Below are 27,767 nucleotides of genomic sequence, written 5' to 3'. Positions count from 1 at the left end.
GAATACAACAAACATCTGTTGCAAAAACTGCTTGGCTTTCAGACAGTACATAAAGGGTGTTCTTTTTCCCAGTGTTTTGCTATTAAAAAAAAAAAAAGATTATTTATTAAAAAACATGTTTCTACTATCAATTCTCAAGATGTAAAATCTTAAAAGGCTGTTGAGTTAAACACAGGTCATTACCAGGTTTATTACAGAAGGCGAACTATGCAATGTACAAGACTCTACTTGCCTTCTAAAAGGGTAACAAAATAATTGGGCATGTTGCCCTCTGTGGGTTAGAAAGTAATTTTAACCATTGTCTTCCTTTCTTAACTCCATTCTCTACACAAACATTGCAACACTCATAGCAGAGGAGGGGACTAAATATTTAGAACCTCCAGAGATTTTCATTCGCTGGTTGGAATCCCCAGGATAATTCCTCTTTCTCCTTTGGATCTCACCAGCTTCTAAATGCAACAACATTCTGTTATCCTCATTAGATGATAAATGAATTTTTAAAGTTTTACTCCAGTGACAGGGTAAATAATTACAGTTTTGTTTGTTTGTTTGTTTGTTTGTTTTTGCATAATGCATTGAGCACAAAATGTAATAGTTTCAATGGGAGGAGGGGAAGAATCAATGAGCCTTTATGACTCGTGGTCTTTTCTTAGCTGCATCAAAGAACTGTTCAGTGCTTTTGGTAAACTGAATGCATTTTCCTTGAATTCTGAAAGAATAGAATTTTGCCTCAAACTCACAGCTATTTTGCAAAGTAAAAACCCATCCTTTTTAGCATTTGGAGATTACACGAAGTGCACACGAATTAGCAGGTACAAACGAATAAAAATGTTTATAAGCAACAGAGCACAGGGGCATGTAATACCTTCACAATAAGGTAAGGAGGGGTAGTATACAGATGGCCACTTCTGAACATATTTCAAATGACACGTAAGTTCGCTCACTTTTTAATCTTCTATCCCTCTTCTACGCAAACCTACTTCCAACCATTTTGAGATGATTGCTTATTAAAAGTCTAAGATTCAGTTTTTATAATTCCACTTTTATGTGAACTTATTAAAAAGATATTGATCCCTAAAACATTCCTAGGAGTATTTCAACAAGGCATCGTAACACACTATTCTGAGAAACCTCTTTGTCATTTAAGCCACGAGAAAAATAGAAGCTTCCTTTTCTTTTTCTGCCAAATCCAACGTATGGACACTTCATTATGTTTCGACAAGCTTCAAGATCTATAACAGAATTTGTCTATGTCTTTAATTAAAATCTAAAATGTTAACGTCCACCTGTATAGTATATGTTTATATAACCACAGGGACAATACCTTAAACAGTCCTCAAAATGGTATTTGCAAATTCCATTACAAGCAAAAGTTTTGAGGAAAAGTCATTTAAAATTGATATAAATGGAAAGGAAAGTCAGTCATACATGATCCAGGATATACAAATTTTGAATAATTTTCAAATCATTCTGTTTATTCTACATTTGCAGCCTCTGTCTCACTAAAAGATGAATCATAAAAAGATATTTGCCCGTCTCTTAGGAAAGATACTGGCGAAAACACACAAGGCATATTCCGAAGCAATTAATTGTTAAAAGCTTCCTTTCTTCAATGTGACAGTCTTCAATTTCTATGGAGGATTACCCTGAGTTATCTATCTGGTTTCAAGAAAACATTAGTTTCAATTTTATGATGTCTAAGGAAAACAGTGTCTTAAAATTAAAAGAAAAAAAAATCTGCTATTGTACATAACTTGAATAAAGTGATTTGATGTTATAACGTCACTTGTATATGTATTTCGTATGTTTTATTATAGATGTATTACATATTATTTATGTACAAAACATTATATGGTCTATTTGTATTCTGTACTGCATACATATATTTCCCACAATGAATCTCAGAACAATGCATCTTCAGCAAGTATCTTATAACTTATAATACTCCTAACTGTCTACGATTAGATACTATTATATCTACTCTACAAGCAGGAAAACTGATGCTGAGAAAGTAAAAGATTTACCCCCCAAGTCTTAAGAACAGATCAGGAAGGCGCGACAAGTTCAATGCTGAAGATCTGCACATTAATGACTCTGAATACTGCTTTGTTTCTATCTTTATTACTTACTAGTATTTATATTTCACAAAATCTAAAAAGGAAAAAGGTGCATGCTGACTACTTAATGATAAACGAAGCAACAAAAAATGGGCACGAGTTCTATTTAGTAAGAAAACCTTGCCTTCTTTACTATTTTCCTAAGACTTAAATGAAAACTGTCTTGATATAGTATCTCTTCTACTGCTTAGTACTTTAAACTTCAAAGTAAATTATCTAAAACCATCCCACTCACTTACTTAGAAAAAAAAAAAAAAAGCCCGCATTATTCCCATTTTACTGATGGGAAGACAAGCAAAGGAACAGAGCTTTTTGCCTGGGTCCCACATTAAGTGTGAAACCAGTCTGGAGTTAGAACATCTTAGGTGTTTGACTCCTCATCCAGTGTTTCAGACTACAGGGCAGTGTTATTCCTACTAATTATAATATCCTGAAGTCACTAAAGGAAGCACACAATTTTCTGAAGAAGGGGAGAGAAACCTACCTTGAAAGTTACAGGTGTAAAGGAATACATAAAAAGTCTTTATTTCACTGTACTTTGGTTAAAATTCACAATTCAAAATTTAAAAATTATTCCCATATCTTATTCCTTCCGTATCCATGAATCAGAAGCTCTTCTGGGTGAGACACTGATTTTTTTCAGTCCAGAACTAGACTCATGCTTTTATAGGAGAGATACACACTAAGAAATGAAATTCAATGAAGAAGATAAAGAACGGGTCCATATTAAAGTGTATTTGGTGGCATGGAACTTGCAAGATAAGACATCAATCTTCAGCCTGGCTGGTTACAGAAGAGGACTCATTGCTTCTAGTCAACAGTGAGCATTTCAGAGGGACAAGAACATGACATCTGAGGGCAAGTGATGCATGGTGACACGCATGAGGCATTCCTTGAAAAGCTGGAGAAAAGGAGAATGAACTAAGTAAGCTAGCGGGGTAAGAAATGCTAAATCACCAAGCCTGTAGCCTTTTAAAGCAGATGAGAAAAATATTCAGAGAAGTCCTTTAACTTTTGCTAAAGTTAAAAAAAAAAAAAACAATGATGCTTTCCAAGTGGAGAAAGGTATATAAACAATTTCTATAGATTGATATAGTCTTTCTACTTTCTCAGAAAACTAGGGTTTCGTGTTGGAAAACACCACAACCAGCATATTCCTAATTACAGACAAGTTTTCAGATTCCAACGTGGCAGCAAAACCACAGCACACAAGACAAAGGCTTGTCACGTTCATGAGACATACCTCTTGGACTGATCGAGCAGCTGGCTTGTCTTGATGATTGGCCAATATTAAAAAGGGTAAAGTGCATAACTGTGGGTGCTGGAGAGCTGAGTGCAGTTCATTCCTAGCAGTTTCTAAATCATCTTCTGAAGAGGCACTGTCTAATACAAATATTACCCCTTGAGATCCTTGGTAGTAGCGGCTCCAATATTTCCGGATATTATCAGCCCCTGTCAAAAACAAAACAAATTCTCTTTTTAAAAATAGCTTTCGGCAACTGAAAAATACTCAACAGTCCTGTTGGTGTTCCCAACACTAATTCCTACTGGAAACCAATGTAGTTTTTAAAAATTAAGGGCAGAGAACATGGTTGATGAGGACCAAGGCATGAGAGCCAACAGGTGGATGTGGCCTTGAAAGAGAACACCCAAGTTTATCAGTCATTCTTTATACCTTTCTTATCAAAATATGTGAGAAAGAACTAGGATAGTTGTTTTGATTGCAAGTCAACATTTTTTTCAGATTTTGCTTACTAGTCCTAAATAAAAACTCCACTCTTTATAATCAGAGTTTGAGCCTAACTCAGAGAGTAGTGTAACCCAGCTAGCTGATCACTGAAGCTTTATCCCAGACAATGAACATGATCCTGAGGACAGTTTCTAAAAGAACTACTTGCTGATCATGACAGTAAGGCATGACAGCCTTATTTAATTTCATCTAGAAAGTGAAAACTACTAGCACAATATTTTTATGTATCAAAGTGCTGAAATCTGTGATGAATTAAATACTTGATACATTTGCATAAACCCACTTGGCAACGGGCATACTCATGGTCTTGATATGATGGGAGTGTTCATAAAAAGACATGGAGGTTCTCAGCATCCAAGGCCACGTCTTATTCCTCTTTGTATTTTCAACATCCAGCATTATGTATAACTCAAGGTTCAGTACAGGAAAGAGGAAAGTGAGGGAAGGAGGAAATGAAATTATACACTAATTAGGCTTTATGGATTTTCAGACTAGAAAGACCTGTAAAGACTATCCAGTCCAACTGTCTGAGGAACCTGGGGCCAAGAGAGGTGAAGTGACTAATCCCCATTCATGTGTCTAGTAAATCTCAAAACTGAGATTTGCATCTGAGTAGACAACCTGTCCAGGGAGGGCATGGGCATTCCCTACTACATCAGGATAAGTGTTTCATTTATTTCCATTCTATTCATCAATAGCATGGGCAGTCCATGGTGTGTGTGTGTTTGGGGCATGGGACTATTGGTTATACAACAAAAATTAGATAAAGGTATTTCATTAATTCAGTGTATATGAGCAAGTCTTAACCAGTTAGTAACTACATGTTAGCCCTCCATTGAATATTTAGCTCCTATATTGGATATACTGCACTAAGTGTTAGGAATAAAGGACTGGAGTTGGTGTGCACTAACTGACAAGAGCCAAATATGTGCATCTCTTCCCAACTCTGTATTCAATGATGCCATACTGGTAGTTTCAAACTGGATAGGGTGGGAATATTTTCACCATCGAAATCAACGAAAGCTATCATCAGGTCTTTTCTTCCCCTAAGGGCCAACACACCACTGGAGGGCACTATGAAGCCCATATTTTTCTGTGAGAAATAGAAAAAAAAATAATAAAGTAATAAAGCTCTGTAGAGAGGTACTCATTAGGCGTCATGAGCACAAGAGATGAGGCATCTCAACCAGGCTGGGCAATCCTCTTAAAAAATAATAGTTACCAAACAGCTACCATTTATTAAGCACTTCCTACATTCCAGGCACGGTGCTAGGTGTTTTCAAAAGAACAGCTCATAGAATTCTTACAGCCACCCCAAGAGGGAGGTATAATTGATTCAGGATTTAAAACTTAAATTTCAGATTTTATTTTTTTTCAACGTTTATTTATTTTTGGGACAGAGAGAGACAGAGCATGAACGGGGGAGGGGCAGAGAGAGAGGGAGACACAGAATCGGAAACAGGCTCCAGGCTCTGAGCCATCAGCCCAGAGCCCGATGCGGGGCTCGAACCCACGGACCACGAGATCGTGACCTGGCTGAAGTCGGACACTCAACCGACTGCGCCACCCAGGCGCCCCAAATTTCAGATTTTAAAATCCAGGGTATCCATCATAATCCTATACTGAAATACCCAGCTATATAAGAGCATCAAGGATATTTAATGTAGAACAACCTTAAATATGTAAAAACATGGGATGTGAACAGGGTTAATGCAGATCAGGCAACTTTCAACCAAGAAAACAGTACAAAACAAAACAATTTAAGCCACAGATTTAATATAGGTAGTTAGTTACATAAGTGACGGTCTAACTAAGAAAACAACAGAGCCACTGAAATCAGCAACACTTTAAGCCAGGTTCCCCAGGCACAGAGTCTGAGACCGCATTTCTTGAACACCTGATTATAGACAGTGCTGTCAGGAGAAACCTGGAGTGAAAGAAGCAAGCTAGAATTGGGGAAGGGGCTTGGCAAAGATCTGGTTTCAAAAATCTACCCTCAGCTTGATCCAATGAGGAACTCTAGAGCATGGACTCAACCACAGAAGTTGTCCAGTCCAAAGACAAGGAGGCTGGGCTGCTATACCCCGGTACAGTCATTGGCTATGAGCCACCCCTAGGGAACAGGAGGGGGTAGGGGTGTGATCTCATACTCTCCCAGACATATTTGGTTGAGGCAATTACTGTCAGCCAAGGGCAGGCCTCTGGAGAAGGGTACAGGTGTGAGTCATTAGCAGCCAATACTCGAAGCAGCTGGGAGATGGATGCACTGGCCCAGTAAAGGAGATCTGGGTAGGATACCAACAGCATCTGCTACAAGCTACATCCAGACATTATCCATATGCTAGAGAACCATCCATAAGTTTGAGGAGCAAAAGTAGCAGCAGTGTTACCTGATGGTAAATGTTTAAGACAAAAATAATGTGTGTGTATATATCTGTACATAAATTTATTACAAATTTTACTAAAACGTGTGTAGCACACAATTTTCATATAATATACACAACATGCTTTACTGTAAATTCTATAGAGCTCATTAATTCTCACAAAATGCTTTCACTGATTTTGCCCAACTTCTGTAATCATAGCCAACCAACAGTTGCAACTGACCAAGTGCAGTTCCAAAATAAATGGTGGTGGTGCTAAGTGTTTTTACATGTATTAACTCATTTACTCTTGACCATCTTAAGAGGTAGGTATTGTTATGGCTCTCATTTTATCAACAATAAAACTAAGACATGAAACAATCACATAATGTGGCCAAGGTTACACACCTAAAATATTTATCTAGGTCTAATGTGATTGAAATAGAAGGATCATTGACTGGAAAGGTGATAAAACTCAACAAAAAACTCTACTACCACATAAGCCAAGAGGGGGGAAAAAGCAACTTATCAAAATAAAAGGTACCTAACATTTCTAGCCAATTAAGTAAATGAATATTTTTAAGTACTCTTCTATACAAGTCACTAAGCAAGGACCTATAAGAAATATTTAAAACTCCATGATTACCTTAGATCAAACCCACAAATTCTTTAAAGTAATAGTTACTACAACAAGGCCTGTAAATACATCTTAATAAATATGGCCATAGCATTAGAAGGGTGCAGAGAATTAAGTATAAAGAGAAGAATACTGGTTGAATGTTTCAGTGGAAATTTTCTATTGGAAATACACGGGACATATTCGAAATCTAACTCATGAGGGTCTTTTTCAACAAGAAACTATTTCCATCTGCCACATTTGGGAGCACAATAAGACACCAGAAAATGGTAAGACAAAATGACCTTAAGTCCAATGACTGTTGACGGATGAAACAAATCCAAAGAGAAATGCTGGAATTTCTTCAAACATCCATTCTATGATATACTATGTGGATGATAACTTATTAGTAATGAAAAGACCCTTTTCTTTAGTCTCCTGCCACACAGCTATCTGTCCAATCTTAGCATGTCTAATGTTCATCACAAACACTGGGCTTGGAATCTGAAATTCCAGGTCAGCCTTTTGCACAATGGCTTTGGTCATCAGGGCTTCTGGATGAAACCCAGAGTACCCCAGGAAACCAGGAATGGGGTGAATGGTAGTATCAGGTTGGTTGGCCCAGCTGAGAGGACCCTGGATGAGCCACCAGATTAAAATGAGAAATAGGTCATTAACCCAGCTGCCAGATGCTCTGAGAAGTGAGCCTAACTGGGAAAACTAGGAACAGAGTTTGATGTCCACATCCCAACAGGCCTCGCCCATAAACCAAGTCCAAGGGGAGTAACACACGCAGGGCATCACATCACATCATAAATGGTCTGGGGCCACTCATTTTAATGACTGAATAGCGCATGCTCTGTGTCACTTAAATTGGTATATAAAGAGGTTAAACACCAAATCCAAACCTGGCCTGTATTTTGTATTCAGATTTAAAAAAAAAAAAAGGGTGTATTAACAGTAGAGAGGTTGGGGAGGTGAGGGTGTTACCCAGTCTCTGAATTACCCAAAGTCTGATACTGCCTTACTGAAGGTTGTAAGGAGCCCTTGGTATCCTAAGAGTTCACTCAGAAAGCCAATCAACCAGGAGAGCCTGGTTCAAGCTACTACAAGAGAAAAGATAGAAGATGGGAGCATAATGTGTCTTCATTATGCAAGGTTCTTTTGTATGGCACACTATGGACAACTATGGCAACATTCTCTTATTTATTAATTCCTCTAATGGATGTTTACTGAACACCTGGCACCATCCCAGGCACTGGGGACATACTAGCAAACAAAACAGACAAAAGCTTCAGTCTTCATAGTGCTTACATTCTTTATCAGCAGGGCCAGCCTACCAGTATAGAGGTTAAAAATGCCAAGTATTTGTTTTTCAAGCTCTCTCTTGCAGCATGGACAGATGACTCAGTTTTGGCAAACTGGGATTCAACACAGGTCTGCCAGGAGCTTTTGGGAAAAACTGTGCCCCTCAAAAAAAGGGAGATGCTCAAAGGGAGTCACTTCTCTCTTCTAGCTTTTAGATTCCATTAGATGATAACCTTCCCAGCAATCTTGAAGAAGACATACCAACACATGAGGAGGTCACAACAGGAAGACAGAAAGCCTGGGTCCTTGAGAACATCGCTGAGCAGCGGTACCAACCACTTATTGTAAGAACTCTTTATTTTGTGAACATAGTGAATGCCTAATTACTCGTGCCGATTTCAAAGACTATTTTATTATTTGCAGCCAAAAAAGATGCTTAGCTCCCTTAAGTTAAAAGGCTGTAGAGGTAAGTTTCTTAAAAGAATTTTTCTTTGAAAGATGAAACCAATGAACTAAATAAACAGGGATACACAGGAGTCAACAATAAAAACAGCAGTTCGAAGTTGTCCCTATGGAAAATCTGATCTCTAGATCAGTGATGTCTAACTGAACTTTCTGTGATTTAAAAAAAAAAAAAAAGCCACTAGTCATTGTGGCTACTGAGCACTCGAAATGTGGCCACTGTAACTCAAGAACTGAATTTTATTAAAATTTACTTAAATATGAAGTTTAGACACCACACGTGTCTGGTGGCTACTGTATTGGATAGTGTGTTCTAGATATTCCTCTAACTTACTGCTGCCTTGAGCAACTGCTAGAAACCCCTAAGAAGAAAACAGTTAGAGATCTGATCCCATCTCTGAAAGGAAAAGCCATGCAGCCATGCTGGTATAGGAGCAGGTGTGGTCACTCTGATCCAAAGACAAGTGTGCCAAAGGGTGACACAACAGGCTAACCAGGACGAGGGTGTCCACTAGGGTCACCCTGTTATGGCATATAGACTCAGGATGAGGAGTCAAGATTGTCTTCTCTTTCTATCCTCTTACCACAGTCTTCAGAAAATGGAGAATATTTTCCCTCTGAAAAACTTAATGAGATTGGAGACCCATAAATGAAGCCAATTTTGGAGAATTTTAATTGTAAATTAATTCTTCAAATTTTAGTGAAGGAGGATATATCCTCGGAACACAAGTGGCATCAGCCAGTATTACTTTAAGAAGAGTGATTTCCAGCATAGGGAGAAAAATGTTCAAGGGCAGGACAGGAGAAGGGACAGAAAAGTATTAATTTTAAATTCTTTTTTTTTTACCCCTCCCATATATGGAATCTTGGTTTTTCTGATGGGTGGCTCCTTCATTTTTTTGTCTTCTATATATCAGACCCACTCAATCTGTTTTTAAAAACCAAAATATCCAAGAGTCCAGGAGGACTAAGACATGCATATCTAAACTCAAACTTTTGTTATGGACTCCCCCCAGCCCCTGAAAAAAGCACGGAAGTATCTTAAATTAAGCCCTCCTTAAGTGCTCAATACAAAGTATAAAAATGTGAAGATTCGAAGTCAAGTTCTCTGAAGGGAGGTGTATTGTCTTATTTTGTTTTCAGAATAAAAAAAAAAACCCATTCTAGATAATAAACAGAAATGTGGTCTGCATGATTGAAGGAACCATGAACAGGATAAACTGTTGAGCTGGAGGAGACAAAAGTCCTCAGGCTCACAGTGAGATGAGCTGAGAACACCCACATAGAATATAAAAGAGGGTTCACACCTAGTCGTCATCCACCCCCGCCTCACCGACATATTACATCACATCTAACCTTGTAAAGGTGTTTATATACATCACCACACATAACTTTTTAGGAGTTATTATCCTTATTTAATGGATGAAGAAATTGGGACACAAAGTTGAAGCACTTTCCTCCATATCCAGCTAATAAATGGCAGATCTAGAATTCAAATTTCGGACTGATTCCAAAGCCCATGTACTTTTCTACTACATGATGCTGCTTCACAGAGAGTATAGGAGGCTCCAATGAAAGGGAGAGAAGAGGAGAAAACATTCCAGTGGGGACGGCATGGCTGGGAGCATAAGATAAGAGGAAATTAGGAGTGGGTGGGTGGTGGGGCACAGTAAAGAGAATGAACATGAGAGAAGCCTGAGCTGGTGACAAGTAATGACCAGTGTGAAGACAGAATGTGGATGGCTTTGTAAGCCAGGCAGTGTCTGGGCTTGAGGCAGCAGTAAATGGGGAATTATTACAGAGCCCTGGGGAATACTACCTGGCAGCTGGATGGTCTTGCTGAGGGTCCTGTTGACCATCCATTACCTGTTATGGTAATATGATTATGGTAACTGTATTTAGAGTAGACAGTACTACCTACTCATATCTGAGCTTCTTCCAGTCCTAAAGCCTCTAGATTTCATAAATCTTATATATTTTATTTAAGAGAAAGCGAGAACACGCATGTAAGCAGGGGTGAGGGACAGAAGAGGAGGGAGAGGAGGGAGAGGGGGAGAGAGGGAATCTAAAGCGTGCTCCACATAGTGCTCAATCTCACGACCCTGCGATTACGACCTGAGCCAAAATCAAGAGTCCGACACTCAATGTGCAACCAAGCGCCCCTAAGATTTCATAAACCTTAAAAATGAATACTCTCCACACTCTTGGACACACAGCTAACTGCATATCTTGAAAAAGATTTGCTTATTAAGGTCTTCCTGTGTTTATTGGAAATCTATGAAAACATGTGGGCAAGAAAGAGTTCTTCCTTCTCCCAAACGGTGTAAGGGAGTCAGCAAAGGAAATATGTAAACAAATAGTCTCTGCCTTATTTTGGATTCCCCCAGTGCAACGGGTTTATTCAAGCCATGAACGCAGGAAATACTAGTGGTAGAGTGAAAAAGTGGGGGAGGGAAAGAGTCAACCCACAAGAAGAGCTACCCAGCCAACGAACCACTGTGGGTAGCCTGAGCTTACTCATACTAAAACTGGGAGCCAGGCACCAGTGGGGAAGCATTTGGGTCCTCATCCACCTACCTCCCATTAGTGGTTGCTTGAGGAGGGCTAGGCATTATTTTCCTAGCATCTCTAGCTTTGCCAAGGCACTGAGGTCTCAATAATTCTTGAGAGTGAAGGCCTAAGACCCCATAAGGGTTTTAGAATAGTACATACTCGTTATCTTTAATATACAACAGGGACCACTGAGGTCCACTAAATCTCAGGCACATTTGGAGTCGTTTTCCAGCAGAAATAAGCGTGTTACACTGAACCATCTTTACACTCACGCTATCTCGTGTCCAAAGATAGGTCAGCCAGAGTTGGAAGTACAATTGCAAAATTAAGAGGCCTATATGGGAATCGTACTAATCTCCTTGGTCTCATTATGTTGGAATTCCAACAGTGGTCACATGCTTTAGGGACTAGAAATGTTATGATAATGTGTGCAACCTTGGACTTGTGCAATCTGAACTTCAAATAGCACACCCCCAGAAAATTCTGAAGGTAGTTCTTAGCCCACCTTTTAAAAAACAAAATGTGCGACACTATACAAAAACTGATGCACTAGTTGCCCTGTTCTCACCTTATCCTGTTCCTAACAAATATTCTGGATGTCCGTGTTACTCAAAGCACAACTGTACATCAGTACCTTCAGCGTTAAGACCTAACAACCGTACCTGAGGACTATGCCTGCCATCTGATACCTGCCCTCCTCCATGTTCTCACTCTGGTCCATACCCTCAACCACTTTCCACCTGGATCACCAGAATGACTTATCTAACTGGTCTCCATGCTTCTGTCAAGCCAGTGATGATTAAATGTTTATTTATTTTTGAGACAGAGAGAGACAGAGTGCAAGTGGGGGAGGGGCAGAGAGAGAGGGAGACACAGAATCTGAAACAGGCTCCAGGCTCTGAGCGGTCAGCACAAAGCCAGTGCTGATTAAATTATTAATGTTTGTCCAGGAAACTAGCTCAAGCTGTATCACCACACTGCTCAAGAACATCAAATGCCTATAATTTGGAATTCCCAAGCTACATGACTTAGCATTTACAGTTCTCTGTGATCTGGCCTCAGCTGACCATTCCTACCACTTGTTTCCATTCTGCTCTTTGTACAATCCACAAATGCAACTTGTCTCTCCTGGACCAGACCAGGCTTTCACCCTCATGCCTTTAGTTGTGTTATCCCCTCTGCCTGGAGTTCCTGCCACGTCAGTTCTTGTACACTGAAACCACCACCTGCTTGTCAAGGGCCAGATCTCCTACTCCACCAAGACTTTCCATAGTCTTCCAGCTGGAAATCATTTCTCAGAAGCTTTTAGTCTATTTCTCTTGGTGCTGTTCGTAATTGTTTCTACCCTGTAGCATAGTTATCTGAATATATGTTTCATCTTCCTGGTTAGACCGAAAGAGACATCTGGGAGTTTTGTGCATTTTTGTGTCTCATTTCCACACTCTGAATGCATCTAACATAGTCTTAGAAAATCATTTTTTCAATGAACTGGTTAATCTTTTATAAAACGTTTACTCAGATTTCTCGTATGCAGAATATAGAATTCACCAAACAAAACACGTCATAAAGAAACAAGCGAAATGTGTGTGTGTGTGTGTGTGCGCGCGCGTGTGTATTTTGTGGATGGTAGTAGTTTGTTGGCTTAGCATGTAGTTATGTTTCTGGCACATACTCTGCGAAGAATCATTCGCCTGACATTTTCTATTGAAAAAAATTTTTAATTCCACATACACAAAATTATTTCATGGCTTTGCCTCTCTCAGAGTTCTGTTTTAGTATCTGGAAATGTGAAGCCATAACGTTGCATGTGCTAAGCACTGTACTAAAACACAAATAAGAGCACTGCCCTGTGCTCTCTGTGATCCATCAGCCTGCCTGTCCTGATGTTCGGCAAAGCAAGCAGCCTTGAGAAACTGAAAGTGTGGAAAGAAAAAGCTGTGGGAAGAGTTGTGGGAAAATGTTCCCCTCTGGACTCCGGTAACAGCCAAGGGCCTACTGCCTAGAAGACCCACAAACCCAAGGTGATCACAATTTGCATGACTCCCCATGTTTACTAAGCAGCAAATTCCCGAGCTATCGGCCTAACACAAAAAGCAAAAAAGCACATTTTATAGTATTCTGGAAAATCTGGTGGCCAGAGTAGGAAAGCTAGTCTGGGAACAATTTTGTTGAAATTGCCATTGACTAAAGCAACAAATTGGGAAGAGCCACAATGAGAATTTTCTGGCTGAAGTGGAAGGTGTTTGTTCCATAGTCAGGGTGAAATACAATCGTTTAAAACGGCAGAAATGCTATGGCATTCTAGTGTAGCTTCCATTTCCCCCTGCCACAAGTTTTTATTCTAAAGTTTAACTTATACCAACCATGTGACAAAATGGACAGATGACATGAGGTTCTAGATGAACATAAATTCATAGCCCACAGAAAAACTTTAAAACTATAAGCTTTGACCTTCAAAGGTAGAGTATTAGTCTTTTTTTTTTTTAATTTTTTTTTCAACGTTTATTTATTTTTGGGAGAGAGAGCATGAATGCGCGAGGGGCAGAGAGAGAGGGAGACACAGAATCGGAAACAGGCTCCAGGCTCTGAGCCATCAGCCCAGAGCCCGACGTGGGGCTCGAACTCACGGACCGCGAGATCGTGACCTGGCTGAAGTCGGACGCTTAACCGACTGCGCCGCCCAGGCGCCCCAAGTCTCTTAACTGTAATTTCTATTCTGTGATTAATTTGACCTCAAAAAATTACTAATAACCTACTCATGTAATAAAACCTTAAGGGGAATTCTGCTTGGTCCACAACATTTATTTGAACCCATCCCTATCTACCCTTTTGTCCTTTAGTACTCTGTCATTCTTGACAGAAGGTTTATCACAACTCCTAAATGGAGATTTCAGTTTTCTCCCATGGATTCTTTGTGTTCTATTTGTTGCAACCCTATGGATTATACAAATTCAGTGAGGATCCATGTTCAGGCCTAAGCATAAAAGAGGAGAAAAAAAAACAACTGCCTAGGCTTCAGAGAAATGACACCAGTGTTTAATAATGTACATAAGCTAGTATACATTATAATCTGAATTATGCAATTGGGCAACTCAAGGCACTTTACAAATTATAAATAAATATGGGCAGTTGTCAGTGTAGAGATCAGTTTACACTCCAAAACTTTTGGAAAGCTCCAATTTTTTCAGAATTTGGCACAAAATTTTCCTTGAAAATAAGCCAATGCACTGGAGTTGGGTTTAGTCATGAGACGCATGTTAGCTCTGATAGAGGATAGGACAGCAGAGAGATTAGCATGCACTCTTAAGTCAGACTTACTGGGTTCAAAACCTAGTTCTGTCACATGTCACCTTAGTGACCTTGGGTAACTGGCTTGTTGTAAGCCTTGGTTTTCCTTCGAATAAAAGGAAAAAATAATACTTAGGTACCCAATAGGATTGTAGGGATTAGATGAGATAACTCATTTGGCATAGTGCTTGGAATGTTCTATATGTTCAGTAAGCCTATAACTTACTGAACTATAGTGCTCACCTAAATGCCTGAGTCAGGAATTTTTGCATCTATCTGTAACCCACTCTCTCGCACTCAGTTTTTTCATAGCTTTGGGGTAAACACGCCACTTTAACCAGGTCTCTTTATCCATCAACTTTGCTAAGTCTATTCAAGATCCTCCTTGCTAGGTGGGTTCAATGCTATGTCTCCAGGTGTTTACGCAGACTCTGGCACAGAGCAGGCTCTCCATATTTGTTGCTGAAGTGAGTAAGTGAAAGAAAGATGAATACGCGCATTATATGCCCATGGATTTGAGAAGTTGTCTCATTTTTATATAGTCTAAAACACCCTTCACTGCTCCCTCGGTTCCTTTCATAATTCTTGTCTGAAATGCTCTTCTCTCTGAGCTGTTTTCTAAAGAGGGGAATTCCTTTTTGTCCTCCAAAGTAAGCTTTTCCTCTGTCCTTCGAAGTTGCCACTATAAAGGGAAAGTGGAGATAAGATCACTCCACTTCGGACAATTCCAAAAGAATAAACTCTGTAACCACAGCTGGATGAACAACTCATTAAAGTGTCCTTAAAGTAATCAGACTTCTTTTTTGTTTTACACAGTTACTATATATTTAAAAGAGATTAGCTTACTACATCACATATACCATTAAACAGACTCTTTTTCCACGTGTAACCGTATCATTAAATCAATAATCCCCAACCTTCTTAGAAGCTATGCAATGTCTCCAATTATCTCAAGAGGCAAGTGGAACTTTCAAAATGAAATTAATTTTAATTTTAAAATATAAGTATGTATCATCCAGCACTTGGGGACAGGCGGTTACAGAAAATAGTGTCACCGCATAAAACGATTAGGCATCAGTACACTAGCCAAAGAGGAGACAAAGGAGTTTGAAACATTGTCTGAGGTCAAGCACTTCACTTCCAAATAGTTTCTCATGAAGAACACACTCAAAAGAAAAGAGACGGTGCAATTTAAATGATGCTAAGCCTACTGTCTTATTTTTATTTAGATTGGGATAGTTAAAGAATATATTTGCCTGGGAATAGAGAAGAGATTATATGAAAGAAATATTTATTAGGTATCCCACAGGGTTCCAGAATGCTGATTTTCTTAAAGCTGTGATATTAGGCTAGGAGTTAATTTCAGAGCTGACTAATGAGGACATGTCTCTCCATTCATGTCCTTCTTATTTTAGATAAATGAAACATTTATAGAGTGGACATGTATAAAAGTATGGCTATCAGACATAAATAAGATCAGGATCCTTTAAAAAAAACTATTTTCAACCCATTTATCATATACTGTTGCTATTTTGAAGTTTCTCTTATATACAAATGGCTAAAGCACACAAACAGCAATTAGGAGAGGAAAAACACGCTACCTACCCCATCCCCAATCTTTGGTTTGTATTCTTCAAGATTTATCCTTTCTTTAATTAGAAAAATGATGGTCTTGCTATAAACCTCAAGAATCAGATAATTTCATTCAGTGCACACACTTATGTACATACACACATGAACACAGTCTCTTATTTACAAATCAATCTAAGGCTATGTATCCTTGTAAATAACCAATGTTGAAAACAATTTCTGCACAGAAGTAGGCAACATTAAGAGAATGACCCACACTTTTCCTTTCCATAAAGCCAGCGACCACATCTTCTCTTTATACCTGCCATATCAGAGTCACAGGTACTCAAATACAAGATTTCTGAGTTTACATGAGGAAGATTCTGTCAGGAAAAGCACATGATCATCCCAATGCAAATAATCGAAAGTCTTGCAGAGACATTAAACAGCAAAGGCTACGGAGGCAGCCTCCAAGATGGCTACCGATGATCTCCACTTCTTGGTACTGAGGCCTTTGTGTAATCTCCTCCCTTTGAGTGTGGATGGTCTAGCGCCTTACTTCTAACCAACAGAATGTGGCAAAGGTGATGGGATATTGCTTCCCTAAGTAGTTACAAAAGACTGTAACTTGCATTTTAATAACAGGTTAGCTCTATTGCCTTCTCAGTCAGGATGCTTTTATGAAGCAAACTGTCATACTGCAAAGGCACATGAGCCAAGGAACTGAAGGCATCCTCTGGCCAACGTGTGGCCCTCAGTTATCCAACCCTGAGGAACTGAAATCCACCAAGAAAAATATGATCTTAAAAAGGGATCCTTTATGGCCAGAGATTTCATTGTATAGATAGGTCACATTCTGCCTGTACATTCATCTGCTGACAGACATGTTGGTTGTTTCCGCATTTTGGCTTCTGTGAACAGAGCTGCTATGAATACTGGAGTACAAGGTTTTGGGGTGGGTTGTTTGTTTGTTTGTTTTGAACACCTGTTTTCAATTCTTTTGAGTATATAACTAGAAGTAGAGTTGATGGGTCACATGGTAATTCTATATTTAACTTCAAAAAAACACACATTCTTTTCTTGATAAAGTCTCTAAGTTTGTGGTCAATTGTTACATAGTGATAGATAACTAACAAAGTTAAAAAACAATTTTCAGTTAGACAGCAACTTCTACAATGTGAATTCATGAACCAAATGGGGAAAAAACTTGCCCTAAGTCTTACTGGCAACTCATTGTTGCTCTACATAAATACCATCTACCGATTTCTCAACATGCTTCTTTCAGAGGTGACATTAAAAAAACGTTGTGAGGGCTTACTGAGTGCCGTGTATTGTGCTCTAACAGTGCAGGTCAGAAAATGAAAGAGACATGGTCTCTGCCTTCACAGTGCACAGATCTCCAATTAAGAATTCTCAGATTTTCCCCAGAATTCTTTCTTCTCACTTTACACGTCCTCCTTAGAAATGTCTTTCCTCCTCCTGTTTCACTTACTTCTACTATCCTGAAGACAGCCGTTCAATCTCTCTTATCTGATTTTCTCTAAAGCACCAACATTCTGATTTCTTACAGTGTATCATATATTCCCTTCTAAAGTTTCCGAGGTATTTTAAACTCAACTTGTCCCCTTATGACCTCATTCTTGCCACACATTCTTTTCTAAACCAGTCTCCTGGATTCCCTGGTCTAGGGATTGACAGCCACCCAAAGTAGAAGAGTCATACTTGAGGCAGCTGGGTGGCTCGGTTGGTTAAGTGTCTGACTCTTGGTTTTGGCTCAGGTCATGATCTCACAGTTTCATGAATTCAAGCCCTGCATTGGGCTCTGCACTAGCAGCAAGGAGCCTGCTTGGGAATCTCTGTCTGCCTCTCTCTCTGCCTCTCCATTCATGCAGTCTCTCCCTCAAAATAAAATACACTTTAAAAAGAGTCATGCTTGGGGCGCCTGGGTGGCGCAGTCGGTTAAGCGTCCGACTTCAGCCAGGTCACGATCTAGCGGTCCGTGAGTTCGAGCCCCGCGTCAGGCTCTGGGCTGATGGCTCGGAGCCTGGAGCCTGTTTCCGATTCTGTGTCTCCCTCTCTCTCTGCCCCTCCCCCGTTCATGCTCTGTCTCTCTCTGTCCCAAAAATAAATTAAAAAAAACAAAACAAAACAAAAAACGTGGGATAAAAAGAGTCATGCTTAACCCCTTATCTCTTTTTCCTAGTAGTCAATCATCAATCACCCAACTTTACTCTCTGTGTAAATGAGACAGCTACGAAAGAAAGCAAATCAGAAAATCAGAATATTTTAAGAGAGGCAAGATCAACATCTATGAAATAAAAATTAAAAAAAAAAAAAAGACAAAGACTAGAAATAAAAGGCATAGAGGTTCTCAGATTTAATGCAGCATGAAAGAGTTATCTACTTCCTCCTGGACAGTATTGTAAGGTTTTTGGTGTTCATCAAATAAATGATGTATTTATACCGATATTTTCATTATTATGGAGAATTTAGAACATATATAAGTAACAAAAAAGTATGACAAACACCATCACTCAGCTTTGACAACCATCAGTTCTGGCCAATCCAGCCTTACCCTAATTCCTCCTTCATATTATTTTGAAGCAAATTTCAAGTATCATATGATCTCATGGGTAAATATTTTGGTCTATGTTTCTAAAAGACAAGGATTTTAAAGATATAACCAAGATATAAATTACATCAAAAAGAAATTAACAACAAATCCTTAAAATCAAATATCCAGTTGTTCAAATAATATCTCAGTACTAAAACCATAACCTCAGCTGTTTCCAAAATGTCCAACTGAGATACTACTATGAAAAGTATAACATGTAAGAATTTCAAAGTCTTAAAGTCAAATTATAAGGTTTTCAACCTATTCTCAGTATTAAAATCTTAATATTTCATCAAAATCTATTTTTATACTCTTAATTAGTTTAATTGGTTGAATGCCAAGACAGATACAGTAAGTGTTCTAAGAAACACCTTTTTTGCTAATGCAACAGCTAATGGAAATTTAATGTTGTCAAATTATGGTACTATAGTATTTTAAACTTGTTTCTTTAAGGGAAGACCTTTAACAGAAAAATCATCCATTAAGATAATTTTGTCTATAGTCTACAATAGTTCTTTCAGATTTGAAGTGTAACAATTTGGTTATTATTTCAAAGCCATATGCTAGTTCCCTGAAATTATCAGAGGTGGTGGTCTGTTTACTTACTGGGGGACCACAGGAAACCTTGAGAGAATTCCATATCATCACCCCACTGCACTAGTACTGAGCTGTAATTATTCTCAAAAGCAAGTAGGTTGAAACAAGTGTAATGATACACACCTGAGAAATCTAAAATTTATCACTGATAACCACAATCTAGATAGGAAGTTAAAGAACTTGGAACACAGAAGACTGGGATCTCTTCTTACAATTAAAAGCTAACGTTCTGAAGGGAAGATCAATAGGACTAGTGGCACTTGAAATGGGAACTGAAAACATGTGGGACATGTGAGGAGGAAGGGCGGGGGGAGAGAAAGAAAGAAAGAGAGAGAGAGAGAGTGAGTGAGAGAGAGAGAGAGAGAAGAGGTAGTTTGCTCAGTAGAAAGTTCAAAACAGCTTTAAACTGAAATCAGAAAGAAACTATCCCTTGATAAAATCTCACCTTCCTAACATGTACATACATCGGAAGGATTACAGATATGTTGAAATTTGGCAGCCATTAGGGTGTCCAGTGGGACCTGGGGCATAATCCCCCCATTTCTTGTCATCACCTCTTGCAGGAAGTGGTTTCTGTTTATCTCAATGTCATAAAAATATTATTTCCCATGCATCTGATGTGAAAAATCTTGGGAAGCATTGGTCAGGTCAAAATAGCTTAGCTGCCTTTCGAGGCTCCCAATGGTCTAACCCAAGTGGTCACTTCCATCCTCAAATCCTTCTACACCACTTAGGAAATCTTTGCAGTGGCCAAAATGACTGCTCACATTTTATCTTATGCCCATCACGTTCCCCAAGTGCCACCGCCTCTGCATATGTCTTTTCCCTTGGCTGGGAACCTCCTCTCTATCTTTGAGTGCAATCTATTCTCAAGTCCTGCATTAAAATGCCACCTGCACCACAACCATTCCTTTTACTGCACTTGTATATCATCTTTTTTCCTCCACTAAAGAGTAGTTATCCATAGTTTTTAATGTCATGTGTAACTTTCTATCTTGTACTATTTTTATTTATGCACAGTTTCTAGTTTGCCAGCTAGAATCAAAGCTCTGACAGTTAAATTCAAGTCAACCTGCTCCAGTTTCAGAGTACCTTTTATATGCTGAAAACCTTTTATACGAGGTGCAGAGGAATAAAAATTGTGGTTCTATCATCAGAATTATTTAGCATTGTTCTTAATGTTCTAGCCAATACAACAAGGCAAGAGACTGATGTAAGAGGAATAACCAATGGAAAGGAGATTAAAATGATCATTATTTGCAGATAATGGCCACATAGCTACAAAGCCAAGAGAATTAACTAGGAGACTTCAATAATATGGTTCCATAAGGTGATTAGAAACAAAATTTAAATGCTTTAAAATCTTTTTAGTACTACTAAAAATTTAAAAACTCATGCAATAACAGTAAAATATGCTACTATGGAAAAATCCCAACATTTGAACAAACAGTGCTCACACAAACAAAGCACCAGGTCATCTCTTTAGACAGGAAGACTAAAAATAGTAAGTATTTCAATTCTTTCCAGATTTACTAGTGAGTTTCATGCATTACCAATCAAAATCTCAAAGGAATCTTTCAACCCAAAAATTCACCTGGAGTAACTGGTGTATAAAAATAGCCTTATTTTCAACATCAAAATGATAAACAGACACAAAGAGACAGGAACAAAGGTGATATACCTAATCTCAGTTATCCAAAACATGCAAACTGAAATTATATGGCACCATTTTTCAGGTATCAAATTGCCTAAAAGTATCTAAATGATGTCCTGCAACAATAGAAAAGATGCATGCAACAAGATAATAGAATAGAACCCTATACAGGGACATATATCTGTGAAAGCTTTCTATAATGCCACTTTGTACTATTTATTATTAAGGGCCTTAAAATGTTTTCCATTCTGCTTTTATTTTTTTTTCAATTCTGCTTTTAATACCTAATCTAAAAACCATTCAGTAACTCAAAAATATATGCTTTTATAAAATAATCGGGATATTTGTCAGATCTATACCAAAATACACAGGACAACAGATATATAAAAGATTTGGGAAGTTCTACACAGAAACAGAGTTAAGTTACTTTATAATTAATAATTATCAATTATCAATAATTTATCATTAATAATCAGAAATTGTCAGGGCACCTGGGTGGCTCAGTTGGTTGAGCATCCAACTTTAACTCAGGTCATGATCTTATTGGTTCATGAGCTCAAGCCCCACATTGGGATCACTGCTGTCAGCACAGAGCCCACTTCAGATCCTCTGTCCCTCTCTGTGTCCCTTTCCTGGCTTGTGCTCTCTCTCTCTCAAAAAAAAAAAAAAAAAACAAACATTAAAAGAAATAATTAGAAATTGTCAAGCCGGTGTGCCTGGGTGGCTCAGTCAGTTGAGCATCCAAATCTTGATTTTGGCTTGGGTCATGATCCCAGGGTCATGGGATCAAGCACTGCTTTGGGCTCCACGCTGTGTGTGGAGCCTGATTAAGATTCTCATTCATTCATTCATTCATTCATTCATTCATTCATTCACACACTCTCTCTCTCTCCCCCCTCCTCTGCCCCCTCCCCAACTTGTGCTCTAAAAAATTTTTTTAAATAAAAAAATATAAACAAGAAATTGTCAAGCCACATTAAAGAGTCAAAATTACACACAAATGAGACTGAATTAGGAGTACTGATAGATGTACTGAGGAAAACGAGAAAGAGGGTAAGTTAGTGACAGAACCCCAAGGAGACAGAATGGGAAATGCTGGCAGTACCATAAGAGCACTGTTCATGGCCAAATACTTGCCTTGTCCAGTTTTGCTAACAGTTCTGCCATCAGAGCCAGATGTCATTAAACATGGCTCCTAAAAAGCCCTCAGTTCTGATAGATGTCTACATTATTCAGTTGGCAATCTCATGGCAAAGAAGATGAGAAAACAACAAAGAGGTCAAATCTCTGAATTTAATTGGGACTATCAAAGAAGAAATGGTGGATAGGTTATTCTAGATACCATAATATCAATGATGGTCATTTATATTAGACTTCAGGGTTTCAACATAATCGGAGGAGGAGAAGGAGAGGAAAAACCAGCCCATGACCTTAATGGAGGATGAAACTATAAGAAGGGAAAAGAAGAGTAAGGGCTAAACGAATTTATACTCGTAAAAATGTTATGAAGAACAGATAGATAAACAACAGGGTAGGCTCAAAAGAACGATTTCAATCTGTAAAGAGTTAAAAGAAGGTAAATTTGGAGTGAGGAGGGAGTGCACCAAGCTTCTTTAAGTTAATGCAAGTCTCCAGATCCAGACAGATTACATACCAAGATAGCAGAAAAACTCAGACATCATCAGAAAACTCCTCTAAGCACTGTGATACAACCATGAAGAATGGGAAAGTTACCGGGAGACTGAGAATAGGCAAATATCAACCCAGATTAAAAAAAAAAAAATGATAATCATGAGCCATCATGGAGTCACTAAGAAATCTTTCAAAAATAATTCTCAGTTCCTTCTGGACTGGCTCACCAGGTTGGTACATTTTGGGAATAGCATTGTGTGAGATCATTTCAGCAAAATATTTAACAAGTCTCTTGCCGTATCCTTGGGCAAGAAAGAAAAAGTAAATCAGATGACAGTAGTTAGGCAGCATTAGAAGTGATTTAACAGCCATCTCCAAAAATTCATGGAGCTGTGCCACGGAAGGGGTTGGGTCTTCTACGATTTACAACCAACCTTGGTTCCCCTAGCACTTTACACATAACTCTATTACAGCAATTAACACAGGGCATTATAGTTCTATAATTACATGTCTATTATTCCCCACAGCTTGTGAGCTCCCTAAAGGAATGATTACATGCTAGTCATCTTGTTATCCCTAGGAGAGAGCAGGAGACTGGCTCAAAGTAGACAATTTGATACATGTTTATACATTTTAATTGAATAAAAACTTTAAAGGTATCATTTCAAGATTTACAGATGGCACAAGGCTGTAAGAAATTGCTAATATGTTGGAGGACAGAATAAAAAAAGTCAAAAAGTTCTTGACAAGCTGGAACAATGAGCCAGTGCTTACATAATGAAATTTAATAGAGATATAAGTAATGTCTGCAGTTTGGAACTTAAAAAAATCAACTGTGCAAGAACAGAGGGGCCCTGACTTAAAACAGCTGGGTATTCTGACAGCATATCCAACATGAACCAATGAGGTGCTATGGCTTGGACTGTTGACTATAAGAGAAATCTAAGTGTCTGAAAGAAAAGACGTGGCCAGACCACATCTAGAACAGCATGCTTTCAGATACAGGTTTTATAAGGGATTACCACAAAGGTGACCACCAGGATGGTGATGAACCTGGATACTATTATATAACATGGAAAATAGTTGAAGAAATGAAAGGTATTTAGCTTGGAAGAGGATCTTCCAGAATATATGATAACAAGTTTCACGTTTCTGAATGACTGTGTAGGGAAGATCTGTTATTTGTTGAGCGTGCTCCACAAAGCGGAAGAGGATCGTTTCAGCAGAGAGGCAGAAAGGTAGATTTTGGCAAATTATCACAAATTGCAATAATTACAACCCTTCAAATATGGCACGTAAACATATACTTTCTGAAACATTGACTTCCTCACCATGGAAGTATTTGAGACTGTGAAGCCACACCTCAGAGATCTGAAAAGAGCCAATTCCTACCTGATATAATCAGACTAAGTAGCATCTGATTTAACATGTATAGTTTCAGGTTATCTTATATGATGCAAGAGTTGAAGGACAGAATGCCATAACAGGTTTCACATGACTTGTGAGACTCACTTCTGAAGGAAAAAGCATACCCAACTTTCCTGACATTGCTTTGGAGAAGGATGGCTTGGGCCACTGCAGGAAATACACCCATTAACCCAGAGTGACGGTGGAGAAGCCATAAGTCACCGCCATGTCTTGTGTGTCCGGAACTCTCCACATGCCAGCAGGTATGGGAGACCAGGAGCTTCATTCTGTTATGTAGGTACACTATCGAAGTATATAAAAATGCACAGGCAGTCAAGAACAAATTTTTAAACTCTATAACCATGTTCTCCACCTTTTACATAGACTCTCAGACTGATTTAAAACAATTTTTGCAGCAAAAAAAAAAAAGCTTTGGCTAATTAACGGACTATGTACTTAATAGGCCATTATTCAAGCCACCTTTCAAATACCTTCAATGGCCAGTTATATTACCAGATACACATCTATTTGTTTCAGAATAATTCAAATTATAAGAATTCAAAAGTGAATCAAAACCTGACTTACGTCCAGTGAAATATAAGCAATTTTTCAACACATCTTGACTCCGTGTAAAATATCTGTTTTTGCGACAAACAAGTCTGTGGCATTAATCTTATGCTTCCAGCTGCAACAACTCACATTCAAATTAAAACCATGAAAGAGCATCACAGTGTCAAGATTCACACAAACTGATCTTTTAACAGATTGTGAGGGGGGGAAAAATGAACCATACATTAAAAGAAGAATCTGGAGATGATGTTACACAATAAAAACATCTGAAAGAGCTTAAGCACACAAGCAGACAGAATTCTGGTTTTTGAACTGCACAGGCACAAATGTTACACAAAACTCACTGGCTGCTCTTAAACAATGAATATATCATAAAAAATATTTCTTTTTATAGCCACAGGGCTGAGGGTTTTGCTGTTTATATCTATCCCAGCATACAAATCCATAGTACTGCCAGGACTGTCCCCTCTGACTTTACTGGGAAGCCAGACAGGAGACTTTCCTGCCTGGGTTCTTTTCCATTTATTCAGTTTTGTGTCCAAAACTGGCCCCGGAATCATCCCTTCTTCAGTCGCTATACTCCTGCCTGCCAGTTACAAAGCTCCAAACGTTTCCCTTCCAGCTACAGATATTAAAATGTTTTGTTTTAAAACTCGGTGTAGAACTGCAGGAGCTAACTTTTTGTTTGTTTCAGCTCCCCCAGGTCGGTAAGCTTGCTGCATTGTACAAACAGCGCAACAGCATCCACTGCACATTAAAAACAAGGACGGTGCCAGGAACCAGCAAAGTGATATATTCTAGGTTAGCCATGTCAGGCATTTTCCGGTCCCAAAGACAGTTTCATATGGTCAGCACATGGGCCAAATGATGCACACGTGGCTGTCCTGTACGTGCCCCTCGTGTCCTCCTCTGGTGACCTGCCCCCAGTGAACTCCCTGCACACGTTTCCCAGAAAGGGACGGTATGCAAGAAGGACATGTTCCTCGGAGACTCCTTCTTTTCTGCCTCAGGGCTCACACTGTATTGCTATGGGGCTTTACACTTTGGGATACAATCTGGTCAGCCTCAAATTTTTCTCAGTTCTCAGCCAACTTCCCTTTAAAATGGTACCAGGCCCTAGCCTATCTAAGAGCCGTATGAAAAATAACAGACAAAACTTTGAAAACCAATAGTCCAAATAAAATTTTCGTAGCCATACTGCCGATCAAGGTTAACAATTCAGCTTCTCCCACTGAAAAACCAAGATGAGACCCGGGTAGTTATTAAGACAGGAGGTATAAAAATATGTGAGTAAAGAGCAAGGGCTTCATTTCCAAAGTTTCTATGCTCTTACTAGATTTCCTTATCTTGTACTCATTCTTTCTTTCTCCTTTTCTTCTTTCACAGAGACGTTTTGTCCCAGATGATGATTGAAGGAGTATGTAAGACTTGAATATCATAACAGCTGATGGAGAATTTTCCCAAAGCAACTTAACCTGAAGGTACATTTGTATTTGCTAATTGCACATGGTAGGTGGCAGTAATTTTGAAACTCCGTAAGATGGACCAGAAAGAAAATTTCAGAATTTATGCCTTAGAAATGGTCTTGATAATACTTAATCAAATAACTTAACATGTATTGGGACTTCAATACTTTAAAGAAAATTCGGAGCAAAACCTTTTATGACACCAATAATTTTTGAATACTACATATTATTTAATAAAAGCTACTAATGTGTTTCTCTACATAGGGTTTTCTTAAAGCACAGTACAATTCTATGTGTCTGAAAACAGAAGAATCTCAGTAATACTGTAAATAACAGAGGACTAGCATTCTACCGATTTTGGGAAAATCTCAGTCTCTGAGGATGATAATGGTGGTGAGGTGTCCTGTCAGTGTCAAAATCACATTAACCTAAAATCCCAGCACCATATTAAACGAGAATTCTTTTAATCAAAGCGAAGTCAACTATTTTGACCCTTTAAATCTGGGCAGCACTCAATGCTTTTTGTGCAAGGCAATGCCTAAGGGTTTTCCTTTTACCTGAGGAGAGAAAAACTATAACATAGGACTCTGTTTTCACATGGTCTCGTTTTGTTAAATTCCGTCTTAAAATAGTAGGGAAGGAGGTTGATCATGAGTCTCAGACCAAAGACTTGGTAGATAAAACCTTGCAAGACTTGTAAAGTTCACATCCTCATTCCCTAGTGCAAATAAAGTAAATAAATAAATACCTTTACACTCAAAGTATTATCATTTTGGAGAAAGGAAGAATGAGATAGAACAGAAAACTCCAAAACCGTGGTATTATAGCCTCTTTCAAATTACAATGGAAGAAAAAAAATCAAGGAAAATTAACATACATTGTTCCTTGATTTTTTTTTTTTCCTTTTCCTTTTCTTTTCTTTCTCCACTGATTAGAAGAGAAACACAATTTGGAAACCTGAAGGAAGGGAAGACATGGGATGGAAAGGTTCATCCAAGAAAAAAGCAGTATGTTGTCGTCTTAGGTCCAGGCAGTAACAGGACAAAGGAACACTTAGGGCCCTATGTAGGAGACAAGAAGATGTTTAATGCCTGCAACGAAAGGACTACTATAAAGAAGCTCCAAAACTCAGAACACCAAAACATCAAGCCCACCTAGGACACGGATAGGAGAAGGCACTTGACCTTAAATAGAGGAGAGACAGGGTTGTTTGAAAAAAACAACAACACATGAGCCATGGCAAAGGCTAATAATAAATATTTAGAAAGAAAGGATCTTCCACCAAGGTATCTGGACTTCATCTGAATTTGTTCTTCTCTTTTTTTTTTTTTTGGAGGGGGGGCCCTGAATTGTTACTCCTTCACTGTAGGTAGAGGCATGGGACTGAATTTGGGGCCTTTCCTCTCAGCTCTCTTGCATATATGGACTCTTTCAAGGATTTGAAGAAATAAAGTAACCTCCAAGAAATTTTAAAAAGCAACCACTAATAAAGACATTCTTGGGTTTGGTGTTGCTCTTTTTTTCACGGTACAATTCCTGATACACCTCTGTCAAAAATCCCCCAGCATAATTGATTTTTCTTTGAGTCCTCACCGAAATCTGTAGCAAAGGTTTAAAATTCATGACAGTAACACACATAACAAACTCAGAGAAAACAAACTGGATGGAACCTTAAGAAAATGGTTTTATGTTTACCAGTTTTGGAGAATGGAGAGCGGTCCACATTTTCATTCTAAAATTTCAGCCACTGCTGCCTGCCCTCATTCTCACCCAGAATTAAGAAGACTACAGAATTAAATGC

At 38.6% G+C, this 27,767-nt stretch overlaps 1 protein-coding gene across 6 annotated transcripts in view; it reads right to left on the bottom strand.

Annotated features, from left to right (window-relative positions):
- The window catches only part of ARL15 (ADP ribosylation factor like GTPase 15), a 406,131-nt gene that overhangs the window by 204,558 nt on the left and 173,806 nt on the right, over nucleotides 1–27,767 (bottom strand). For all 6 annotated transcript variants that reach the window (XR_008289375.1, XM_053200688.1, XM_053200699.1 and 3 more), the window contains exon 4: nucleotides 3,361–3,569. Coding sequence is in view for 5 of the 6 variants with exons in the window: in XM_053200688.1 (XP_053056663.1) it covers nucleotides 3,361–3,569 (209 nt within the window). In the remaining variant the exon portion in view is untranslated. The remainder of the gene's footprint in view (nucleotides 1–3,360; nucleotides 3,570–27,767) is intronic.

The sequence above is a fragment of the Acinonyx jubatus genome, chromosome A1 (assembly GCF_027475565.1).
Source record: "Acinonyx jubatus isolate Ajub_Pintada_27869175 chromosome A1, VMU_Ajub_asm_v1.0, whole genome shotgun sequence".
NCBI classification, from domain to species: Eukaryota; Metazoa; Chordata; class Mammalia; order Carnivora; family Felidae; genus Acinonyx; species Acinonyx jubatus.
This window is presented reverse-complemented; position numbering and strand designations above follow the sequence as displayed.